The sequence below is a fragment of the Ranitomeya variabilis genome, chromosome 5, assembly GCF_051348905.1.
Source record: "Ranitomeya variabilis isolate aRanVar5 chromosome 5, aRanVar5.hap1, whole genome shotgun sequence".
NCBI classification, from domain to species: domain Eukaryota; kingdom Metazoa; phylum Chordata; class Amphibia; order Anura; family Dendrobatidae; genus Ranitomeya; species Ranitomeya variabilis.
The window spans coordinates 687,505,155-687,524,917 of NC_135236.1; the positions used below are offsets into that span (position 1 = coordinate 687,505,155).

A 19,763-nucleotide genomic window follows, 5' to 3' on the forward strand; every position below is an offset into this window, starting at 1 on the left:
TGGGGAAGGGGAGCTGCACTTACTGGGGAAGGGGAGCTGCACTTACTGGGGAAGGGGAGCTGCACTTACTGGGGAAGGGGAGCTGCACTTACTGGGGAAGGGGAGCTGCACTTACTGGGGAAGGGGAGCTGCACTTACTGGGGAAGGGGAGCTGCACTTACTGGGGAAGGAGAGCTGCACTTACTGGGGAAGGGGAGCTGCACTTACTGGGGAAGGGGATCTGCACACACTGGAGAAGGGGATCTGCACACACTGGAGAAGGGGATCTGCACACAGTGGGGAAGGGGAGCTACAAGTACTGGGGAAGATGAGCTACATGTAATGGGGAGGGGGCTCTGCACGTACCGGGGGAGGGGCGCTGCACGTACTGGAGAAGAGGCACTGCACGTACTGGGGAAGGGGATCTGCACTTACTGGGGAATTGGAGCTGCACTTACTGGGGAAGGGGAGCTGCACTTACTGGGGAAGGGGATCTGCACTTACTGGGAACAGGGAGCTGCACACACTGGAGAAGGGGAGCTGCACTTACTGGGAACGGGGATCTGCACTTACTGGGGAAGGGGAGCTGCACACAATGGAGAAGGGGATCTGCACACAGTGGGGAAGGGGAGCTGCACTTACTAGGAAAGGGGAGCTGCACTTACTAGGAAAGGGGATCTGCACTTACTGGGGAAGGGGAGCTGCACTTACTGGGAACGGGGAGCTGCACTTACTGGGAAAAGGGGAGCTGCACTCACTGGGAACGGGGAGCTGCACTTACTGGGGAAGGGGAGCTGCACTTACTGGGGAAGGGGAGCTGCACTTACTAGGAAAGGGGAGCTGCACTTACTGGGGAAGGGTAGCTGCACTTACTGGGGAAGGGGAGCTGCACACAGTGGAGAAGGGGATCTACACACAGTGGGGAAGGGGAGCTGCACTTACTAGGAAAGGGGAGCTGCACTTACTAGGAAAGGGGATCTGCACTTACTGGGGAAGGGGATCTGCACTTACTGGGAACGGGGAGCTGCACTTACTGGGAACGGGGAGCTGCACTTACTGGGAAAGGGGAGCTGCACTTACTGGGAAAAGGGGAGCTGCACTTACTGGGAAAAGGGGAGCTGCACTCACTGGGGAAGGGGAGCTGCACTCACTGGGGAAGGGGAGCTGCACTTACTGGGGAAGGGGAGCTGCACTTACTGGGGAAGGGGAGCTGCACTTACTAGGAAAGGGGAGCTGCACTTACTGGGGAAGGGGAGCTGCACTTACTGGGGAAGGGGAGCTGCACACACTGGAGAAGGGGATCTGCACACAGTGGGGGAAGGGGAGCTGCACTTACTAGGAAAGGGGAGCTTCACTTACTGGGGAAGGGGAGCTGCACTTACTGGGGAAGGGGAGCTGCACTTACTGGGGAAGGCGAGCTGCACTTACTGGGGAAGGGGAGCTGCACTTACTGGGGAAGGGGAGCTGCACTTACTGGGGAAGGGGAGCTGCACTTACTGGGGAAGGGGAGCTGCACTTACTGGGGAAGGGGAGCTGCACTTACTGGGGAAGGGGAGCTGCACTTACTGGGGAAGGAGAGCTGCACTTACTGGGGAAGGAGAGCTGCACTTACTGGGGAAGGGGAGCTGCACTTACTGGGGAAGGCGAGCTGCACTTACTGGGGAAGGGGAGCTGCACTTACTGGGGAAGGGGAGCTGCACTTACTGGGGAAGGGGAGCTGCACTTACTGGGGAAGGGGAGCTGCACTTACTGGGGAAGGGGAGCTGCACTTACTGGGGAAGTTGAGCTGCACTTACTGGGGAAGGGGAGCTGCACTTACTGGGGAAGGGGAGCTGCACTTACGGGGGAAGGGGAGCTGCACTTACTGGGGAAGGGGATCTGCACACACTGGAGAAGGGGATCTGCACACACTGGAGAAGGGGATCTGCACACAGTGGGGAAGGGGAGCTACAAGTACTGGGGAAGATGAGCTACATGTAATGGGGAGGGGGCTCTGCACGTACCGGGGGAGGGGCGCTGCACGTACTGGAGAAGAGGCACTGCACGTACTGGGGAAGGGGATCTGCACTTACTGGGGAATTGGAGCTGCACTTACTGGGGAAGGGGAGCTGCACTTACTGGGGAAGGGGATCTGCACTTACTGGGAACAGGGAGCTGCACACACTGGAGAAGGGGAGCTGCACTTACTGGGAACGGGTATCTGCACTTACTGGGGAAGGGGATCTGCACTTACTGGGGAAGGGGAGCTGCACACAATGGAGAAGGGGATCTGCACACAGTGGGGAAGGGGAGCTGCACTTACTAGGAAAGGGGAGCTGCACTTACTAGGAAAGGGGATCTGCACTTACTAGGAAAGGGGAGCTGCACTTACTAGGAAAGGGGAGCTGCACTTACTGGGAACGGGGAGCTGCACTTACTGGGAAAAGGGGAGCTGCACTCACTGGGAACGGGGAGCTGCACTTACTGGGGAAGGGGAGCTGCACTTACTGGGGAAGGGGAGCTGCACTTACTGGGGAAGGGGAGCTGCACTTACTGGGGAAGGGGAGCTGCACGCAGTGGGGAAGGGGATCTGCACACAGTGGGGAAGGGGAGCTGCACTTACTAGGAAAGGGGAGCTGCACTTACTAGGAAAGGGGATCTGCACTTACTGGGGAAGGGGATCTGCACTTACTGGGAACGGGGAGCTGCACTTACTGGGAACGGGGAGCTGCACTTACTGGGGAAGGGGAGCTGCACACAGTGGAGAAGGGGATCTACACACAGTGGGGAAGGGGAGCTGCACTTACTAGGAAAGGGGAGCTGCACTTACTGGGGAAGGGGAGCTGCACTTACTGGGGAAGGGGAGCTGCACACAGTGGAGAAGGGGATCTACACACAGTGGGAAAGGGGAGCTGCACTTACTAGGAAAGGGGAGCTGCACTTACTAGGAAAGGGGATCTGCACTTACTGGGGAAGGGGATCTGCACTTACTGGGAACGGGGAGCTGCACTTACTGGGAACGGGGAGCTGCACTTACTGGGAACGGGGAGCTGCACTTACTGGGAAAAGGGGAGCTGCACTTACTGGGAAAAGGGGAGCTGCACTCACTGGGAACGGGGAGCTGCACTTACTGGGGAAGGGGAGCTGCACTTACTGGGGAAGGGGAGCTGCACTTACTGGGGAAGGGGAGCTGCACACAGTGGAGAAGGGGATCTACACACACAGTGGGGAAGGGGAGCTGCACTTACTAGGAAAGGGGAGCTGCACTTACTGGGAAAGGGGATCTACAAGTACTGGGGAAGGGGAGCTGCACGTACTGGGGAAGGGGAGCTGCACTTACTGGGGAAGGGGAGCTGCACACACTGGAGAAGGGGATCTGCACACAGTGGGGAAGGGGAGCTGCACTTACTAGGAAAGGGGATCTGCACTTACTGGGGAAGGGGAGCTGCACTTACTGGGAAAGGGGATCTGCACTTACTGGGAAAGGGGATCTGCACTCACTGGGAAAAGGGGAGCTGCACTCACTGGGAAAAGGGGAGCTGCACTCACTGGGAAAAGGGGAGCTGCACTTACTGGGGAAGGGGAGCTGCACACACTGGAGAAGGGGATCTGCACACAGTGGGGGAAGGGGAGCTGCACTTACTAGGAAAGGGGAGCTTCACTTACTGGGGAAGGTGAGCTGCACTTACTGGGGAAGGGGAGCTGCACTTACTGGGGAAGGCGAGCTGCACTTACTGGGGAAGGGGAGCTGCACTTACTGGGGAAGGGGAGCTGCACTTACTGGGGAAGGGGAGCTGCACTTACTGGGGAAGGAGAGCTGCACTTACTGGGGAAGGGGAGCTGCACTTACTGGGGAAGGAGAGCTGCACTTACTGGGGAAGGGGAGCTGCACTTACTGGGGAAGGGGATCTGCACACACTGGAGAAGGGGATCTGCACACACTGGAGAAGGGGATCTGCACACAGTGGGGAAGGGGAGCTACAAGTACTGGGGAAGATGAGCTACATGTAATGGGGAGGGGGCTCTGCACGTACCGGGGGAGGGGCGCTGCACGTACTGGAGAAGAGGCACTGCACGTACTGGGGAAGGGGATCTGCACTTACTGGGGAATTGGAGCTGCACTTACTGGGGAAGGGGAGCTGCACTTACTGGGGAAGGGGATCTGCACTTACTGGGAACAGGGAGCTGCACACACTGGAGAAGGGGAGCTGCACTTACTGGGAACGGGGATCTGCACTTACTGGGGAAGGGGAGCTGCACACAATGGAGAAGGGGATCTGCACACAGTGGGGAAGGGGAGCTGCACTTACTAGGAAAGGGGAGCTGCACTTACTAGGAAAGGGGATCTGCACTTACTGGGGAAGGGGAGCTGCACTTACTGGGAACGGGGAGCTGCACTTACTGGGAAAAGGGGAGCTGCACTCACTGGGAACGGGGAGCTGCACTTACTGTGGAAGGGGAGCTGCACTTACTGGGGAAGGGGAGCTGCACTTACTGGGGAAGGGGAGCTGCACTTACTGGGGAAGGGGAGCTGCACTTACTAGGAAAGGGGAGCTGCACTTACTGGGGAAGGGGAGCTGCACTTACTGGGGAAGGGGAGCTGCACACAGTGGAGAAGGGGATCTACACACACAGTGGGGAAGGGGAGCTGCACTTACTAGGAAAGGGGAGCTGCACTTACTGGGGAAGGGGATCTGCACACACTGGAGAAGGGGATCTGCACACACTGGAGAAGGGGATCTGCACACACTGGAGAAGGGGATCTGCACACAGTGGGGAAGGGGAGCTACAAGTACTGGGGAAGATGAGCTACATGTAATGGGGAGGGGGCTCTGCACGTACCGGGGGAGGGGCGCTGCACGTACTGGAGAAGAGGCACTGCACGTACTGGGGAAGGGGATCTGCACTTACTGGGGAAGGGGAGCTGCACTTACTGGGGAAGGGGATCTGCACTTACTGGGGAAGGGGATCTGCACTTACTGGGAACAGGGAGCTGCACACACTGGAGAAGGGGAGCTGCACTTACTGGGGAAGGGGAGCTGCACACACTGGGGAAGGGGATCTGCACTTACTGGGGAAGGGGAGCTGCACTTACTGGGGAAGGGGAGCTGCACTTACTGGGGAAGGGGAGCTGCACTTACTGGGGAAGGGGAGCTGCACTTACTGGGGAAGGGGAGCTGCACTTACTGGGGAAGGAGAGCTGCACTTACTGGGGAAGGAGAGCTGCACTTACTGGGGAAGGAGAGCTGCACTTACTGGGGAAGGGGAGCTGCACACAATGGAGAAGGGGATCTGCACACAGTGGGGAAGGGGAGCTGCACTTACTAGGAAAGGGGAGCTGCACTTACTAGGAAAGGGGATCTGCACTTACTAGGAAAGGGGAGCTGCACTTACTAGGAAAGGGGAGCTGCACTTACTGGGAACGGGGAGCTGCACTTACTGGGAACGGGGAGCTGCACTTACTGGGAACGGGGAGCTGCACTCACTGGGAACGGGGAGCTGCACTTACTGGGGAAGGGGAGCTGCACTTACTGGGGAAGGGGAGCTGCACTTACTGGGGAAGGGGAGCTGCACTCACTGGGGAAGGGGAGCTGCACACAGTGGAGAAGGGGATCTACACACAGTGGGGAAGGGGAGCTGCACTTACTAGGAAAGGGGAGCTGCACTTACTAGGAAAGGGGATCTGCACTTACTGGGAACGGGGAGCTGCACTTACTGGGAACGGGGAGCTGCACTTACTGGGAACGGGGAGCTGCACTTACTGGGAAAAGGGGAGCTGCACTTACTGGGGAAGGGGAGCTGCACTTACTGGGGAAGGGGAGCTGCACTTACTGGGGAAGGGGAGCTGCACTTACTGGGGAAGGGGAGCTGCACTTACTAGGAAAGGGGAGCTGCACTTACTGGGGAAGGGGAGCTGCACTTACTGGGGAAGGGGAGCTGCACACAGTGGAGAAGGGGATCTACACACACAGTGGGGAAGGGGAGCTGCACTTACTAGGAAAGGGGAGCTGCACTTACTGGGGAAGGGGATCTGCACACACTGGAGAAGGGGATCTGCACACACTGGAGAAGGGGATCTGCACACACTGGAGAAGGGGATCTGCACACAGTGGGGAAGGGGAGCTACAAGTACTGGGGAAGATGAGCTACATGTAATGGGGAGGGGGCTCTGCACGTACCGGGGGAGGGGCGCTGCAGGTACTGGAGAAGAGGCACTGCACGTACTGGGGAAGGGGATCTGCACTTACTGGGGAATTGGAGCTGCACTTACTGGGGAAGGGGAGCTGCACTTACTGGGGAAGGGGATCTGCACTTACTGGGGAAGGGGATCTGCACTTACTGGGAACAGGGAGCTGCACACACTGGAGAAGGGGAGCTGCACTTACTGGGAACGGGGATCTGCACTTACTGGGGAAGGGGATCTGCACTTACTGGGGAAGGGGAGCTGCACTTACTGGGGAAGGGGAGCTGCACTTACTGGGGAAGGGGAGCTGCACTTACTGGGGAAGGGGAGCTGCACTTACTGGGGAAGGGGAGCTGCACTTACTGGGGAAGGAGAGCTGCACTTACTGGGGAAGGAGAGCTGCACTTACTGGGGAAGGAGAGCTGCACTTACTGGGGAAGGGGAGCTGCACACAATGGAGAAGGGGATCTGCACACAGTGGGGAAGGGGAGCTGCACTTACTAGGAAAGGGGAGCTGCACTTACTAGGAAAGGGGATCTGCACTTACTAGGAAAGGGGAGCTGCACTTACTAGGAAAGGGGAGCTGCACTTACTGGGAACGGGGAGCTGCACTTACTGGGAACGGGGAGCTGCACTTACTGGGAACGGGGAGCTGCACTCACTGGGAACGGGGAGCTGCACTTACTGGGGAAGGGGAGCTGCACTTACTGGGGAAGGGGAGCTGCACTTACTGGGGAAGGGGAGCTGCACTTACTAGGAAAGGGGAGCTGCACTTACTGGGGAAGGGGAGCTGCACTTACTGGGGAAGGGGAGCTGCACACAGTGGAGAAGGGGATCTACACACAGTGGGGAAGGGGAGCTGCACTTACTAGGAAAGGGGAGCTGCACTTACTAGGAAAGGGGAGCTGCACTTACTAGGAAAGGAGAGCTGCACTTACTGGGGAAGGGGAGCTGCACTTACTGGGGAAGGGGATCTGCACACACTGGAGAAGGGGATCTGCACACACTGGAGAAGGGGATCTGCACACACTGGAGAAGGGGATCTGCACACAGTGGGGAAGGGGAGCTACAAGTACTGGGGAAGATGAGCTACATGTAATGGGGAGGGGGCTCTGCACGTACCGGGGGAGGGGCGCTGCACGTACTGGAGAAGAGGCACTGCACGTACTGGGGAAGGGGATCTGCACTTACTGGGGAATTGGAGCTGCACTTACTGGGGAAGGGGAGCTGCACTTACTGGGGAAGGGGATCTGCACTTACTGGGAACAGGGAGCTGCACACACTGGAGAAGGGGAGCTGCACTTACTGGGAACGGGGATCTGCACTTACTGGGGAAGGGGATCTGCACTTACTGGGGAAGGGGAGCTGCACACAATGGAGAAGGGGATCTGCACACAGTGGGGAAGGGGAGCTGCACTTACTAGGAAAGGGGAGCTGCACTTACTAGGAAAGGGGAGCTGCACTTACTAGGAAAGGGGAGCTGCACTTACTAGGAAAGGGGAGCTGCACTTACTGGGAAAAGGGGAGCTGCACTCACTGGGAACGGGGAGCTGCACTTACTGGGGAAGGGGAGCTGCACTTACTGGGGAAGGGGAGCTGCACTTACTGGGGAAGGGGAGCTGCACTTACTGGGGAAGGGGAGCTGCACTTACTGGGGAAGGGGAGCTGCACTTACTAGGAAAGGGGAGCTGCACTTACTGGGGAAGGGGAGCTGCACACAGTGGAGACGGGGATCTACACACACAGTGGGGAAGGGGAGCTGCACTTACTAGGAAAGGGGAGCTGCACTTACTGGGAAAGGGGATCTACAAGTACTGGGGAAGGGGAGCTGCACGTACTGGGGAAGGGGATCTGCACTTACTGGGGAAGGGGAGCTGCACACACTGGAGAAGGGGATCTGCACACAGTGGGGAAGGGGAGCTGCACTTACTAGGAAAGGGGATCTGCACTTACTGGGGAAGGGGAGCTGCACTTACTGGGAAAGGGGATCTGCACTTACTGGGAAAGGGGATCTGCACTCACTGGGAAAGGGGATCTGCACTCACTGGGAAAGGGGATCTGCACTCACTGGGAAAAGGGGAGCTGCACTTACTGGGGAAGGGGAGCTGCACACACTGGAGGAAGGGGATCTGCACACAGTGGGGGAAGGGGAGCTGCACTTACTAGGAAAGGGGAGCTTCACTTACTGGGGAAGGTGAGCTGCACTTACTGGGGAAGGGGAGATGCACTTACTGGGGAAGGGGAGCTGCACTTACTGGGGAAGGGGAGCTGCACTTACTGGGGAAGGGGAGCTGCACTTACTGGGGAAGGGGAGCTGCACTTACTGGGGAAGGGGAGCTGCACTTACTGGGGAAGGGGAGCTGCACTTACTGGGGAAGGGGAGCTGCACTTACTGGGGAAGGGGAGCTGCACTTACTGGGGAAGGAGAGCTGCACTTACTGGGGAAGGAGAGCTGCACTTACTGGGGAAGGAGAGCTGCACTTACTGGGGAAGGAGAGCTGCACTTACTGGGGAAGGGGAGCTGCACTTACTGGGGAAGGGGATCTGCACACACTGGAGAAGGGGATCTGCACACACTGGAGAAGGGGATCTGCACACACTGGAGAAGGGGATCTGCACACAGTGGGGAAGGGGAGCTACAAGTACTGGGGAAGATGAGCTACATGTAATGGGGAGGGGGCTCTGCACGTACCGGGGGAGGGGCGCTGCACGTACTGGAGAAGAGGCACTGCACGTACTGGGGAAGGGGATCTGCACTTACTGGGGAATTGGAGCTGCACTTACTGGGGAAGGGGAGCTGCACTTACTGGGGAAGGGGATCTGCACTTACTGGGAACAGGGACCTGCACTTACTGGGAACGGGGATCTGCACTTACTGGGGAAGGGGAGCTGCACACAATGGAGAAGGGGAGCTGCACTTACTAGGAAAGGGGAGCTGCACATACTAGGAAAGGGGATCTGCACTTACTGGGGAAGGGGAGCTGCACTTACTGGGGAAGGGGAGCTGCACTTACTGGGAAAAGGGGAGCTGCACTCACTGGGAACGGGGAGCTGCACTTACTGGGGAAGGGGAGCTGCACTTACTGGGGAAGGGGAGCTGCACTTACTGGGGAAGGGGAGCTGCACTTACTGGGGAAGGGGAGCTGCACTTACTAGGAAAGGGGAGCTGCACTTACTGGGGAAGGGGAGCTGCACACAGTGGAGAAGGGGATCTACACACAGTGGGGAAGGGGAGCTGCACTTACTAGGAAAGGGGAGCTGCACTTACTAGGAAAGGGGATCTGCACTTACTGGGGAAGGGGATCTGCACTTACTGGGAACGGGGAGCTGCACTTACTGGGAACGGGGAGCTGCACTTACTGGGAAAAGGGGAGCTGCACTCACTGGGAACGGGGAGCTGCACTTACTGGGGAAGGGGAGCTGCACTTACTGGGGAAGGGGAGCTGCACTTACTGGGGAAGGGGAGCTGCACTTACTAGGAAAGGGGAGCTGCACTTACTGGGGAAGGGGAGCTTCACTTACTGGGGAAGGGGAGCTGCACTTACTGGGGAAGGGGAGCTGCACACAGTGGAGAAGGGGATCTGCACTTACTAGGAAAGGGGAGCTGCACTTACTGGGAAAGGGGATCTACAAGTACTGAGGAAGGGGAGCTGCACGTACTGGGGAAGGGGATCTGCACTTACTGGGGAAGGGGAGCTGCACACACTGGAGAAGGGGATCTGCACACAGTGGGGAAGGGGAGCTGCACTTACTAGGAAAGGGGATCTGCACTTACTGGGGAAGGGGAGCTGCACTTACTGGGAAAGGGGATCTGCACTTACTGGGAAAGGGGATCTGCACTCACTGGGAAAAGGGGAGCTGCACTCACTGGGAAAAGGGGAGCTGCACTTACTGGGGAAGGGGAGCTGCACACACTGGAGAAGGGGATCTGCACACAGTGGGGGAAGGGGAGCTGCACTTACTAGGAAAGGGGAGCTTCACTTACTGGGGAAGGTGAGCTGCACTTACTGGGGAAGGTGAGCTGCACTTACTGGGGAAGGCGAGCTGCACTTACTGGGGAAGGCGAGCTGCACTTACTGGGGAAGGCGAGCTGCACTTACTGGGGAAGGCGAGCTGCACTTACTGGGGAAGGCGAGCTGCACTTACTGGGGAAGGCGAGCTGCACTTACTGGGGAAGGGGAGCTGCACTTACTGGGGAAGGGGAGCTGCACTTACTGGGGAAGGGGAGCTGCACTTACTGGGGAAGGGGAGCTGCACTTACTGGGGAAGGGGAGCTGCACTTACTGGGGAAGGGGAGCTGCACTTACTGGGGAAGGGGAGCTGCACTTACTGGGGAAGGGGAGCTGCACTTACTGGGGAATTGGAGCTGCACTTACTGGGGAAGGGGAGCTGCACTTACTGGGGAAGGGGATCTGCACTTACTGGGAACAGGGAGCTGCACACACTGGAGAAGGGGAGCTGCACTTACTGGGAACGGGGATCTGCACTTACTGGGGAAGGGGATCTGCACTTACTGGGGAAGGGGAGCTGCACACAATGGAGAAGGGGATCTGCACACAGTGGGGAAGGGGAGCTGCACTTACTAGGAAAGGGGAGCTGCACTTACTAGGAAAGGGGATCTGCACTTACTGGGGAAGGGGAGCTGCACTTACTGGGAACGGGGAGCTGCACTTACTGGGAAAAGGGGAGCTGCACTCACTGGGAACGGGGAGCTGCACTTACTGGGGAAGGGGAGCTGCACTTACTGGGGAAGGGGAGCTGCACTTACTAGGAAAGGGGAGCTGCACTTACTGGGGAAGGGGAGCTGCACTTACTGGGGAAGGGGAGCTGCACACAGTGGAGAAGGGGATCTACACACAGTGGGGAAGGGGAGCTGCACTTACTGGGGAAGGGGAGCTGCACTTACTGGGAAAGGGGATCTACAAGTACTGGGGAAGGGGAGCTGCACGTACTGGGGAAGGGGATCTGCACTTACTGGGGAAGGGGAGCTGCACACACTGGAGAAGGGGATCTGCACATAGTGGGGAAGGGGAGCTGCACTTACTAGGAAAGGGGATCTGCACTTACTGGGGAAGGGGAGCTGCACTTACTGGGAAAGGGGATCTGCACTTACTGGGAAAGGGGATCTGCACTCACTGGGAAAAGGGGAGCTGCACTCACTGGGAAAAGGGGAGCTGCACTTACTGGGGAAGGGGAGCTGCACACACTGGAGAAGCGGATCTGCACACAGTGGGGGAAGGGGAGCTGCACTTACTAGGAAAGGGGAGCTTCACTAACTGGGGAAGGTGAGCTGCACTTACTGGGGAAGGGGAGCTGCACGCAGTGGGGAAAGGGAGCTGCACTTACTGGGGAAGGGGAGCTGCACACAGTGGGGAAGGGGAACTGCACTTACTGGTGAAGGGGAGCTGCACACAGTGGGGAAGGGGACCTGCACACAGTGGGGAAAGGGAGCTGCACATAGTGTGGAAGGGGAGCTGCACACAATGGGGAAGTGGAGCTGCACACAATGGGGAAGGCGAGCTGCACACAATGGGGAAGGGAAGCTGCATGCACTGGGTAAGGGGAACTACAAGTACTGGGGAAGGGGAGCTGAGCGCACTGGGGAAGGGGAGCTACAAGTACTGGGGAGAGTGCCCTGCACGTACTGGGGAGGGGGTGCTGCACGTACTGGGAAAGGGGAGCAGCACTTACTGGGAAAGGGGAGCTACAAGTACTGGGGAAGGGGAGCTGCACTTACTGGGAAAGGGGAGCTGCACTTACTGGGAAAGGGGAGCTGCACTTACTGGGAAAGGGGAGCTGCACTTACTGGGAAAGGGGAGCTGCACATACTGGGGAGGGGGAGCTGCACTTACTGGGGAAGGGGAGCTGCACTTACTGGGGAAGGGGAGCAGCACTTACTGGGGAAGGGGAGCAGCACTTACTGGGGAAGGGGAGTAGCACTTACTGGGGAAGGGGAGTAGCACTTACTGGGGAAGGGGAGCTACAAGTACTGGGAAAGGGGAGCAGCACTTACTGAGGAAGGGAAGTTGCACTTACTGGGGAAGGGGAGCTGCACTTTCTGGGGAAAAGGAGCTGCATTTACTGGGGAGGGGGCGCTGCACATACTGGGGAGGGGGGCTGCATGCACTGGGGAGGAGGAGCTGCATGAACTTATTAGCATCCTGCTATTTCTGACTTCTATCATCCTGGCCAGGGAGTAGAGTGGCTCCTGCTTGTATGGCACTGTACATAGGAGCCCTCAGACAGTTCCTCCTCTAAATAGATCCAGTAGATAAGTTGTGTAACGGTGGGTGCAGACATTCAGCCCCTACACCTCGATGCAAATGGTGCAGTCCTTGAGAGCTGATAGTTATTGATTAATGGGAAAACTAATTTTGTGGATTTTGGGGGGGGGTTTAGATGCAGGGTCGGGAGTGAGAGACGAGGAGTTATTGAGCCTCTCTCTCACTTCCCAGGCTGATCCCCATAACAGCAGATGTGGGAGGACATACTTGTCAGTGTCTCGGTGGGCTCGGCCGTCTCCTCCTCTGTGGTGTCTGTGTCGTCATCCTGCTCATCGGTGTCCCCGGACTCGTCGCTGTCCTCTATCCAAGTCCCCGGCATCAGTCCGGCCGAGTCGTACGAGTTGCATAGTGGTCCCACAATGTGAGTGATGAAGGATTCTTGAAGTTTGGCCAGTTGAGGCGCTGATCGGTCCATGAAGGGGCTGATCGGGAGGCCAAGACCCACTTCCTCATCACCCTGCAAACAGACAGGTGACCTGTGACAACGGCTTCAGCCTCCGGGTCTGTGGCCCTCGCATGACTCGGGAGTGCCGTCTCAGGACTGGACGGAGCTGAGTGCTCAAAACTCCTCCCTCTCCTGCTTCAGAGGGGGCAGGGCTTAGTGTTCAAAACTCCTCCCTCTCCAGTCTCACAGGGGGCGGAGCTGAGTGCTCAAAACTCCTCCCTATCTCTGCCTCGCAGGGGGTGGAGCTGAGTGCTCAAAACTCCTCCCTCTCCTGCTTCACAGGGGGCAGGGCTTAGTGCTCAAAACTCCTCCCTCTCCTGCCTCACAGAGGGTGGAGCTGAGTGCTCAAAACACCTCCCTTTCCTGCTTCACAGGGGGCAGGGCTTAGTGCTCAAAACTCCTCCCTCTCCAGTCTCACAGGGGGCAGAACTTAGCGCTCAAAACTTCTCCCTCTCCTGCCTCACAGGGGGTGGAGCTGAGTGCTCAAAACACCTCCTTCTCCTGCCTCACAGGGGGCGGAGCTGAGTGCTCAAAACTCCTCCTTCTCCTGCCTCACAGGGGCGGAGCTAAGTGCTCAAAACTCCTCCCTTTCCTGCTTCACAGGGGGCAGGGCTTAGTGCTCAAAACTCCTCCCTCTCCTGCCTCACAGGGGGCAGAACTTAGCGCTCAAAACTTCTCCCTCTCCTGCCTCACAGGGGGTGGAGCTGAGTGCTCAAAACTCCTCCCTCTCCTGCCTCAAAGGGGGTGGAGCTGAGTGCTGAAAACTCCTCCTTCTCCTGCCTGACAGGGGGCAGAGCTGAGTGCTCAAAACTCCTCCCTCTCCTGCCTCAAAGGGGGTGGAGCTGAGTGCTGAAAACTTCTCCCTCTCCTGCCTCACAGGGGGTGGAGCTGAGTGCTGAAAACTTCTCCCTCTCCTGCCTCACAGGGGGTGGAGCTGAGTGCTCAAAACTCCTCCTTCTCCTGCCTGACAGGGGGCAGAGCTGAGTGCTCAAAACTCCTCCCTCTCCTGCCTCACAGGGGCGGAGCTGAGTGCTCAAAACTCCTCCCTCTCCTGTCTCACGGGGATGGAGCTGAGCGCTCAAAACTCCTCCTTCTCCTGCCTCTCAGGGGCGGAGCTGACCTCGTCCTGCTCACACAGCTGTAGGCCCGTTACCATGTATCAGTGCAGATATCACAGAGGTTGGTCCAGACCGGATACAACGCGTCCTCTGATGTGTAATCCCCAGTCACCTGCTCATAGAACTCATTGACGATGCCCTCCGTCCACTTCAGGTGCAGATCCTTGCACTTCGCGGGGCCATTGATATCCGCCAACTTTATGCACATCTGACAAACCAATAGTCGGTCGTTTTCATTTGACCAATCAATTCCTGGGCCGACATCTTCATTCACCTGAGAGGGAGAGAAGGAGAAAGTAATTGAGATGGAGGAATGCAAGGAAAAGGGAGGAAGAAAGAAAGTTGGAAGGAAAATAGAAAGATGCAAGGAATAAGGAAGGATGGAAGGAAGATGGAAGGGACAAGGAAGATAGAAGGAAAAAAGAAGGGAGGAAGACGGAAGGAAAGGAGGAAGTACAGAAAATGGAAGGAATAAAGAAGGATAGATGGAACAAGGAAGATGAAAGAGAGAAAGATGGATGGAGAAAAGAAGGAAGAATGGAAAGATGCAAGGAATAAGGAAGGATGGAAGGGAGAAGGAAGGAAGGAAAAAAGAAGGAAAGAGAAAGGAAGATGGAAGGAAAAAGGAAAGCTGGAAGATGGAAGGAAGAAGTAACAATGGAAGGAATATGTAAAGGTGACGGACGGATGGAAAGGAGAATTAAGAAAGAAGAGAGGAAAAGGAACTTGGAAGGAAGAAAGAAGCATAGAAAGATGGAAGAATGGACAGAGTATGGAAGGAAGAAGGAAGGAACAATGGAAGGAACTTTGTAAGGAAGATGGAAAGATAGAATCAATCAACAGGCAGCCCTGGCTGACCAGCCTGACCAAAGAACTGAGACGGGCTTCCAGGGTCTCAGCAGTCCCTCACCAGCTTCAAGTCCACGCTCACTGCCGCAAAACAAAGTTATTTCTTATCTGTCTTATCTGTCTCACAACCCTAAACAGCTTTTCAACACTTTCAATTCTCTACTCCATCCCCCACCATCTCCTCCCTCTCCTCTCATTTCTGCCGAAGACTTTGCCTCCTTCTTTAAGCAGGAGATCGATAACATCAGAGAAAACTTTGGCCCGCAGCCCCAAAGCCCCTCTTCGCTTCGCAGCCCTGTTCCTCCAAAACCAGCTTCTCCACCTTGACAGAAGATCAGCTCCCCACCCTCCTGTCAAGATCACATCTCACCACTTGCACGCTTGATCCGCTCCCGTCCCACCTCATCCCTAACCTTTCCACGGTCTTCATCCCAACCCTAACACAACTATTCAACCTCTCACTCACAACTGGTGTCTTCCCCTCATCCTTCAAGCATGCCAAGATCACACCCATCCTCAAAAAGCCCTGCCTCGAATCATCCTCTGTGTCCAGCTATCGCCCGATATCCTCTTCCTTATGCCTCAAAATCTACTGGAACAGCATGTCCATCTTGAACTGTCCTCTCACCTCTCCTCCTGCTCCTTCTTTGACAGGTTACAATCTGTCTTCCGACTGCATAACTCAACTGATACTGCCCTAACTAAAGTGAACAATGACATACAAACCGCCAAGTGCAAGCGACACTACTCTGTCCTCCTTCTCCTGGACTTGTCTTCTGCCTTCGACACTGTCGACCACTCCCTTCAGCTACAGATCCTCTCATCTCTCGGCATCACAGACTTGGCCCTATCCTGGATCTTGTCATATCTAACAGACCGAACATCCAGTGTCTCCCTCCCCCACACCACCTCCTCACCTCGCCCTTTGTCTGTCAGTGTTCCTCAAGGCTCAGTTCTAGGACCCCTACTCTTCTCCATCTACACCTTCAGCCTAGGACAGCTCATAGAATCCCACGGTTTGCAGTATCATCATCCATCTATGCGGACCTGACCTCACCTCTTACTCAACTCACCAAAATCCCACAATGTGTGTCTCTCTGCTATTTCAGCTTTCTTTTCTGCTCGCTTTCTAAAACTGAACATGGGCAAAACAGAATTCATCATATTTTCCCCATCTCACGCTACCCCTCCACCCGACCTATCCATCAATGTCAATGGCTGCTCACTTTCCCCAGTCCAACACTCCCGATGCCTCGGGGTGATCCTTGACTCTACCCTCTCTTTCAAGCCATATATCCAAGCCCTTACCTCCTCCTGCCGTCTCAAACTCAAAAATATTTCCCGGATCCATGCATTGCTTGACCATGAAAACACAAAAACACTAGTGCATGCCCTTATCTCCCACCTCGACTACTGCAATCTCCTACTCTCTGGCCTCCCCTCTAGCACTCTGGCACCCCTCCAATCCATTCTACACTCTGCTGCCCGATTAATCCACCAGTCTCCCCGCTATTCCCAAACCTCTCCCCTATGCCAAGCCCTTCACTGGCTTCCTATCGTCCAGAGGCTCCAGTTCAAAACCTCCATACATCTGTGACCTCGTCTCCTAGTACTTACCCACACGCAACCTTGGATCCTCTCAAGATCTACTTCTCTACTCCCCTCTTATCTCTTCTTCCCACAACCGCATACAAGACTTCTATTGTGCTTTCCCCTATACTCTGGAACTCTCTACCACAACACATCAGACTCTAGCCTACCTTGGAAACATTCAAAAAGAACCTGAAGACTCACCTCTTCCTACAAGCCTACAACCTGCAGTGACCCTCAACCTACTGAACCGCCGCACAACCAGCTCTACCCTCTCCTACTGTATCCTCACCCATCCCCTGAAGACTGTGAGGTCTTGCAGGCAGGGTCCTCTTTCCTAGTGTATCCCCACCCATTCCCTGTAGACTGTGAGGCCTTGCGGGCAGGGTCCTCTCTCCTACTGTATCCCCACCCATCCCCTGTAGACTGTGAGGCCTTGCGGGCAGGGTCCTCTCTCCTACTGTATCCTCACCCATCCCCTGTAGACTGTGAGGCCTCGCGGGCAGGGTCCTCTCTCCTACTGTATCCCCACCCATCCCCTGTAGACTGTGAGGCCTTGCGGGCAGGGTCCTCTCTCCTACTGTATCCTCACCCATTCCCTGTAGACTGTGAGGCCTTGCGGGCAGGATCCTCTCTCCTACTGTATCCTCACCCATCCCCTGTAGACTGTGAGGCCTCGCGGGCAGGGTCCTCTCTCCTACTGTATCCCCACCCATCCCCTGTAGACTGTGAGGCCTCGCGGGCAGGGTCCTCTCTCCTACTGTATCCCCACCCATCCCCTGTAGACTGTGAGGCCTTGCGGGCAGGGTCCTCTCTCCTACTGTATCCTCACCCATTCCCTGTAGACTGTGAGCCCTCGCGGGCAGGGTCCTCTCTCCTACTGTATCCTCACCCATTCCCTGTAGACTGTGAGGCCTTGCGGGCAGGGTCCTCTCTCCTACTGTATCCTCACCCATCCCCTGTAGACTGTGAGGCCTCGCGTGCAGGGTCCTCTCTCCTACTGTATCCCCACCCATCCCCTGTAGACTGTGAGGCCTTGCGGGCAGGGTCCTCTCTCCTACTGTATCCTCACCCATTCCCTGTAGACTGTGAGCCCTCGCGGGCAGGGTCCTCTCTCCTACTGTATCCTCACCCATTCCCTGTAGACTGTGAGCTCTCGCGGGCAGGGTCTTCTCTCCTATATCCTCACCCAGCCCTTGTAGATTGTGAGCTATCGTGGGCAGGGTCCTCTTTCCTACTGTATCCTCACCCATCCCCTGTAGACTGTGAGGCCTCGCGGGCAGGGTCCTCTCTCCTACTGTATCCTCACCCATCCCCTGTAGACTGTGAGGTCTTGCGGGCAGGATCCTCTCTCCTACTGTATCCTCACCCATCCCCTGTAGACTGTGAGCCCTCGCGGGCAGGGTCCTCTCTCCTAGTGTATCCCCACCCATCCCCTGTAGACTGTGAGGCCTCGCGGGCAGGGCCCTCTCTCCTACTGTATCCTCACCCATCCCCTGTAGACTGTGAGGCCTCGCGGGCAGGGTCCTCTCTCCTACTGTATCCTCACCCATCCCCTGTAGACTGTGAGCCCTCGCGGGCAGGGTCCTCTCTCTTACTGTATCCTCACCCATCCCCTGTAGACTGTGAGGCCTTGCGGGCAGGGTCCTCTCTCCTACTGTATCCTCACCCATCCCCTGTAGACTGTGAGCCCTCGCGGGCAGGGTCCTCTCTCCTACTGTATCCTCACCCATCCCCTGTAGACTGTGAGCCCTCGCGGGCAGGGTCCTCTCTCTTACTGTATCCTCACCCATCCCCTGTAGACTGTGAGGCCTTGCGGGCAGGGTCCTCTCTCCTACTGTATCCTCACCCATCCCCTGTAGACTGTGAGCCCTCGCGGGCAGGGCCCTCTCTCCTACTGTATCCTCACCCATCCCCTGTAGACTGTGAGGCCTCGCGGGCAGGGCCCTCTCTCCTACTGTATCCTCACCCATCCCCTGTAGACTGTGAGGCCTCGCGGGCAGGGTCCTCTCTCCTACTGTATCCTCACCCATCCCCTGTAGACTGTGAGCCCTCGCGGGCAGGGTCCTCTCTCTTACTGTATCCTCACCCATCCCCTGTAGACTGTGAGGCCTTGCGGGCAGGGTCCTCTCTCCTACTGTATCCTCACCCATCCCCTGTAGACTGTGAGCCCTCGCGGGCAGGGTCCTCTCTCTTACTTGTGTGTGCCTTGTTTTGCTCATGGGTATTGTACTTCTCTATATTTACCCCTTCCACGTGTAAAGCGCCATGGAATAAATGGCGCTATAAAAATGTATAATAATAATAATAATAGAAGAAATGAACAAAGAAGCATGGAAGGGAGACCAAGGGATGGAAGAAAGACAAAAAAAAAAAAGGAAGGATGGAATGAAGAAATAAGGAAGAAAGGAATACTGAAGGAAGATGAGGGATGGAAGGAAGACAGAATAAAGCTGGGAGCTGCGGCTGCTCCGGGGACGGCGGATCTCCTTACTGACCTTAGCATTGAACTCTGCCAGGAAATCAAAGTGTTTCTTGAGGTCTGTGGCCAGAATCGCCTCGATCACCAGGAAGCGAAACCTCTTAAACTCCATGTGGTCCAGGTTGACTAAGAAGTTATACTCCGGCCTGGAGAGAAAGAGGTTCCAGGCAGAGGCGGCGTGGTGATTCTCCAAGACGGACCGGTCATTATAGAGCACAGCCTAGAAAAGGAGGCCTCCGCTCATTTACTGCCCACACAGGGGGTAGAACACGCGCCACGCTATATACAGCCCTCCCAGATTACAGCACGTGTATAATATAAACCACATGTGTAACATTGCCCCGTCCGCATGATTTATAATGAAGCCGCTCTAATATTATAATTCATAGTTTAGCTAATCCCACATCATTTACTGTATACGTAAAGGGGTTCTGCCAACAACAAAAGTTCATTTTAATCAATAGATCTTGGAAGAATAATAATAATTTCCACAATTGGATGTGATAAATAAAATGTTCCAATGCGGAGATAATCTTATAAATGTGCCCCTGCTGTGCTGTGTAATGGTTGTGTCTGACCGTGCAGGGACATGGGCTGATCATACCACATCTCCTCGGCAGGGGAGAACGCAGGAGAGGATACAGACATTACAGCCGGGATCAGAAGTGATTCTTTCTGTGAGGTAAACCATTGTTTAAAAACATACAGGGAAATGTATTACCTCACAGAAAGAATCATTTCTGATCCCAGCTGTAATGTCTGTATCCTCTCCTGCGTAGCTTCACCCACATTATGCATAACGAGGCCCTTCCCACATTATTAATAATGAAACCCTCCCACATTATCATTTATA

General features: G+C 56.1%; 2 protein-coding genes across 3 annotated transcripts in view; both read right to left on the reverse strand.

Annotated features, from left to right (window-relative positions):
- The window catches only part of LOC143777155 (uncharacterized), a 349,344-nt gene that overhangs the window by 23,064 nt on the left and 306,517 nt on the right, over window positions 1-19,763 (reverse strand). The gene's annotated exons all lie outside the window — the stretch shown is intronic.
- PDE3A (phosphodiesterase 3A) overlaps window positions 1-19,763 on the reverse strand; it is a 448,233-nt gene that overhangs the window by 17,454 nt on the left and 411,016 nt on the right. For both annotated transcript variants that reach the window (XM_077267238.1, XM_077267239.1), the window contains 3 exons: window positions 18,927-19,130; window positions 14,102-14,263; window positions 12,634-12,883 (listed from right to left, as the gene is read on the reverse strand). In XM_077267238.1, coding sequence (XP_077123353.1) covers window positions 12,634-12,883; window positions 14,102-14,263; window positions 18,927-19,130 — 616 coding nt within the window. The remainder of the gene's footprint in view (window positions 1-12,633; window positions 12,884-14,101; window positions 14,264-18,926; window positions 19,131-19,763) is intronic.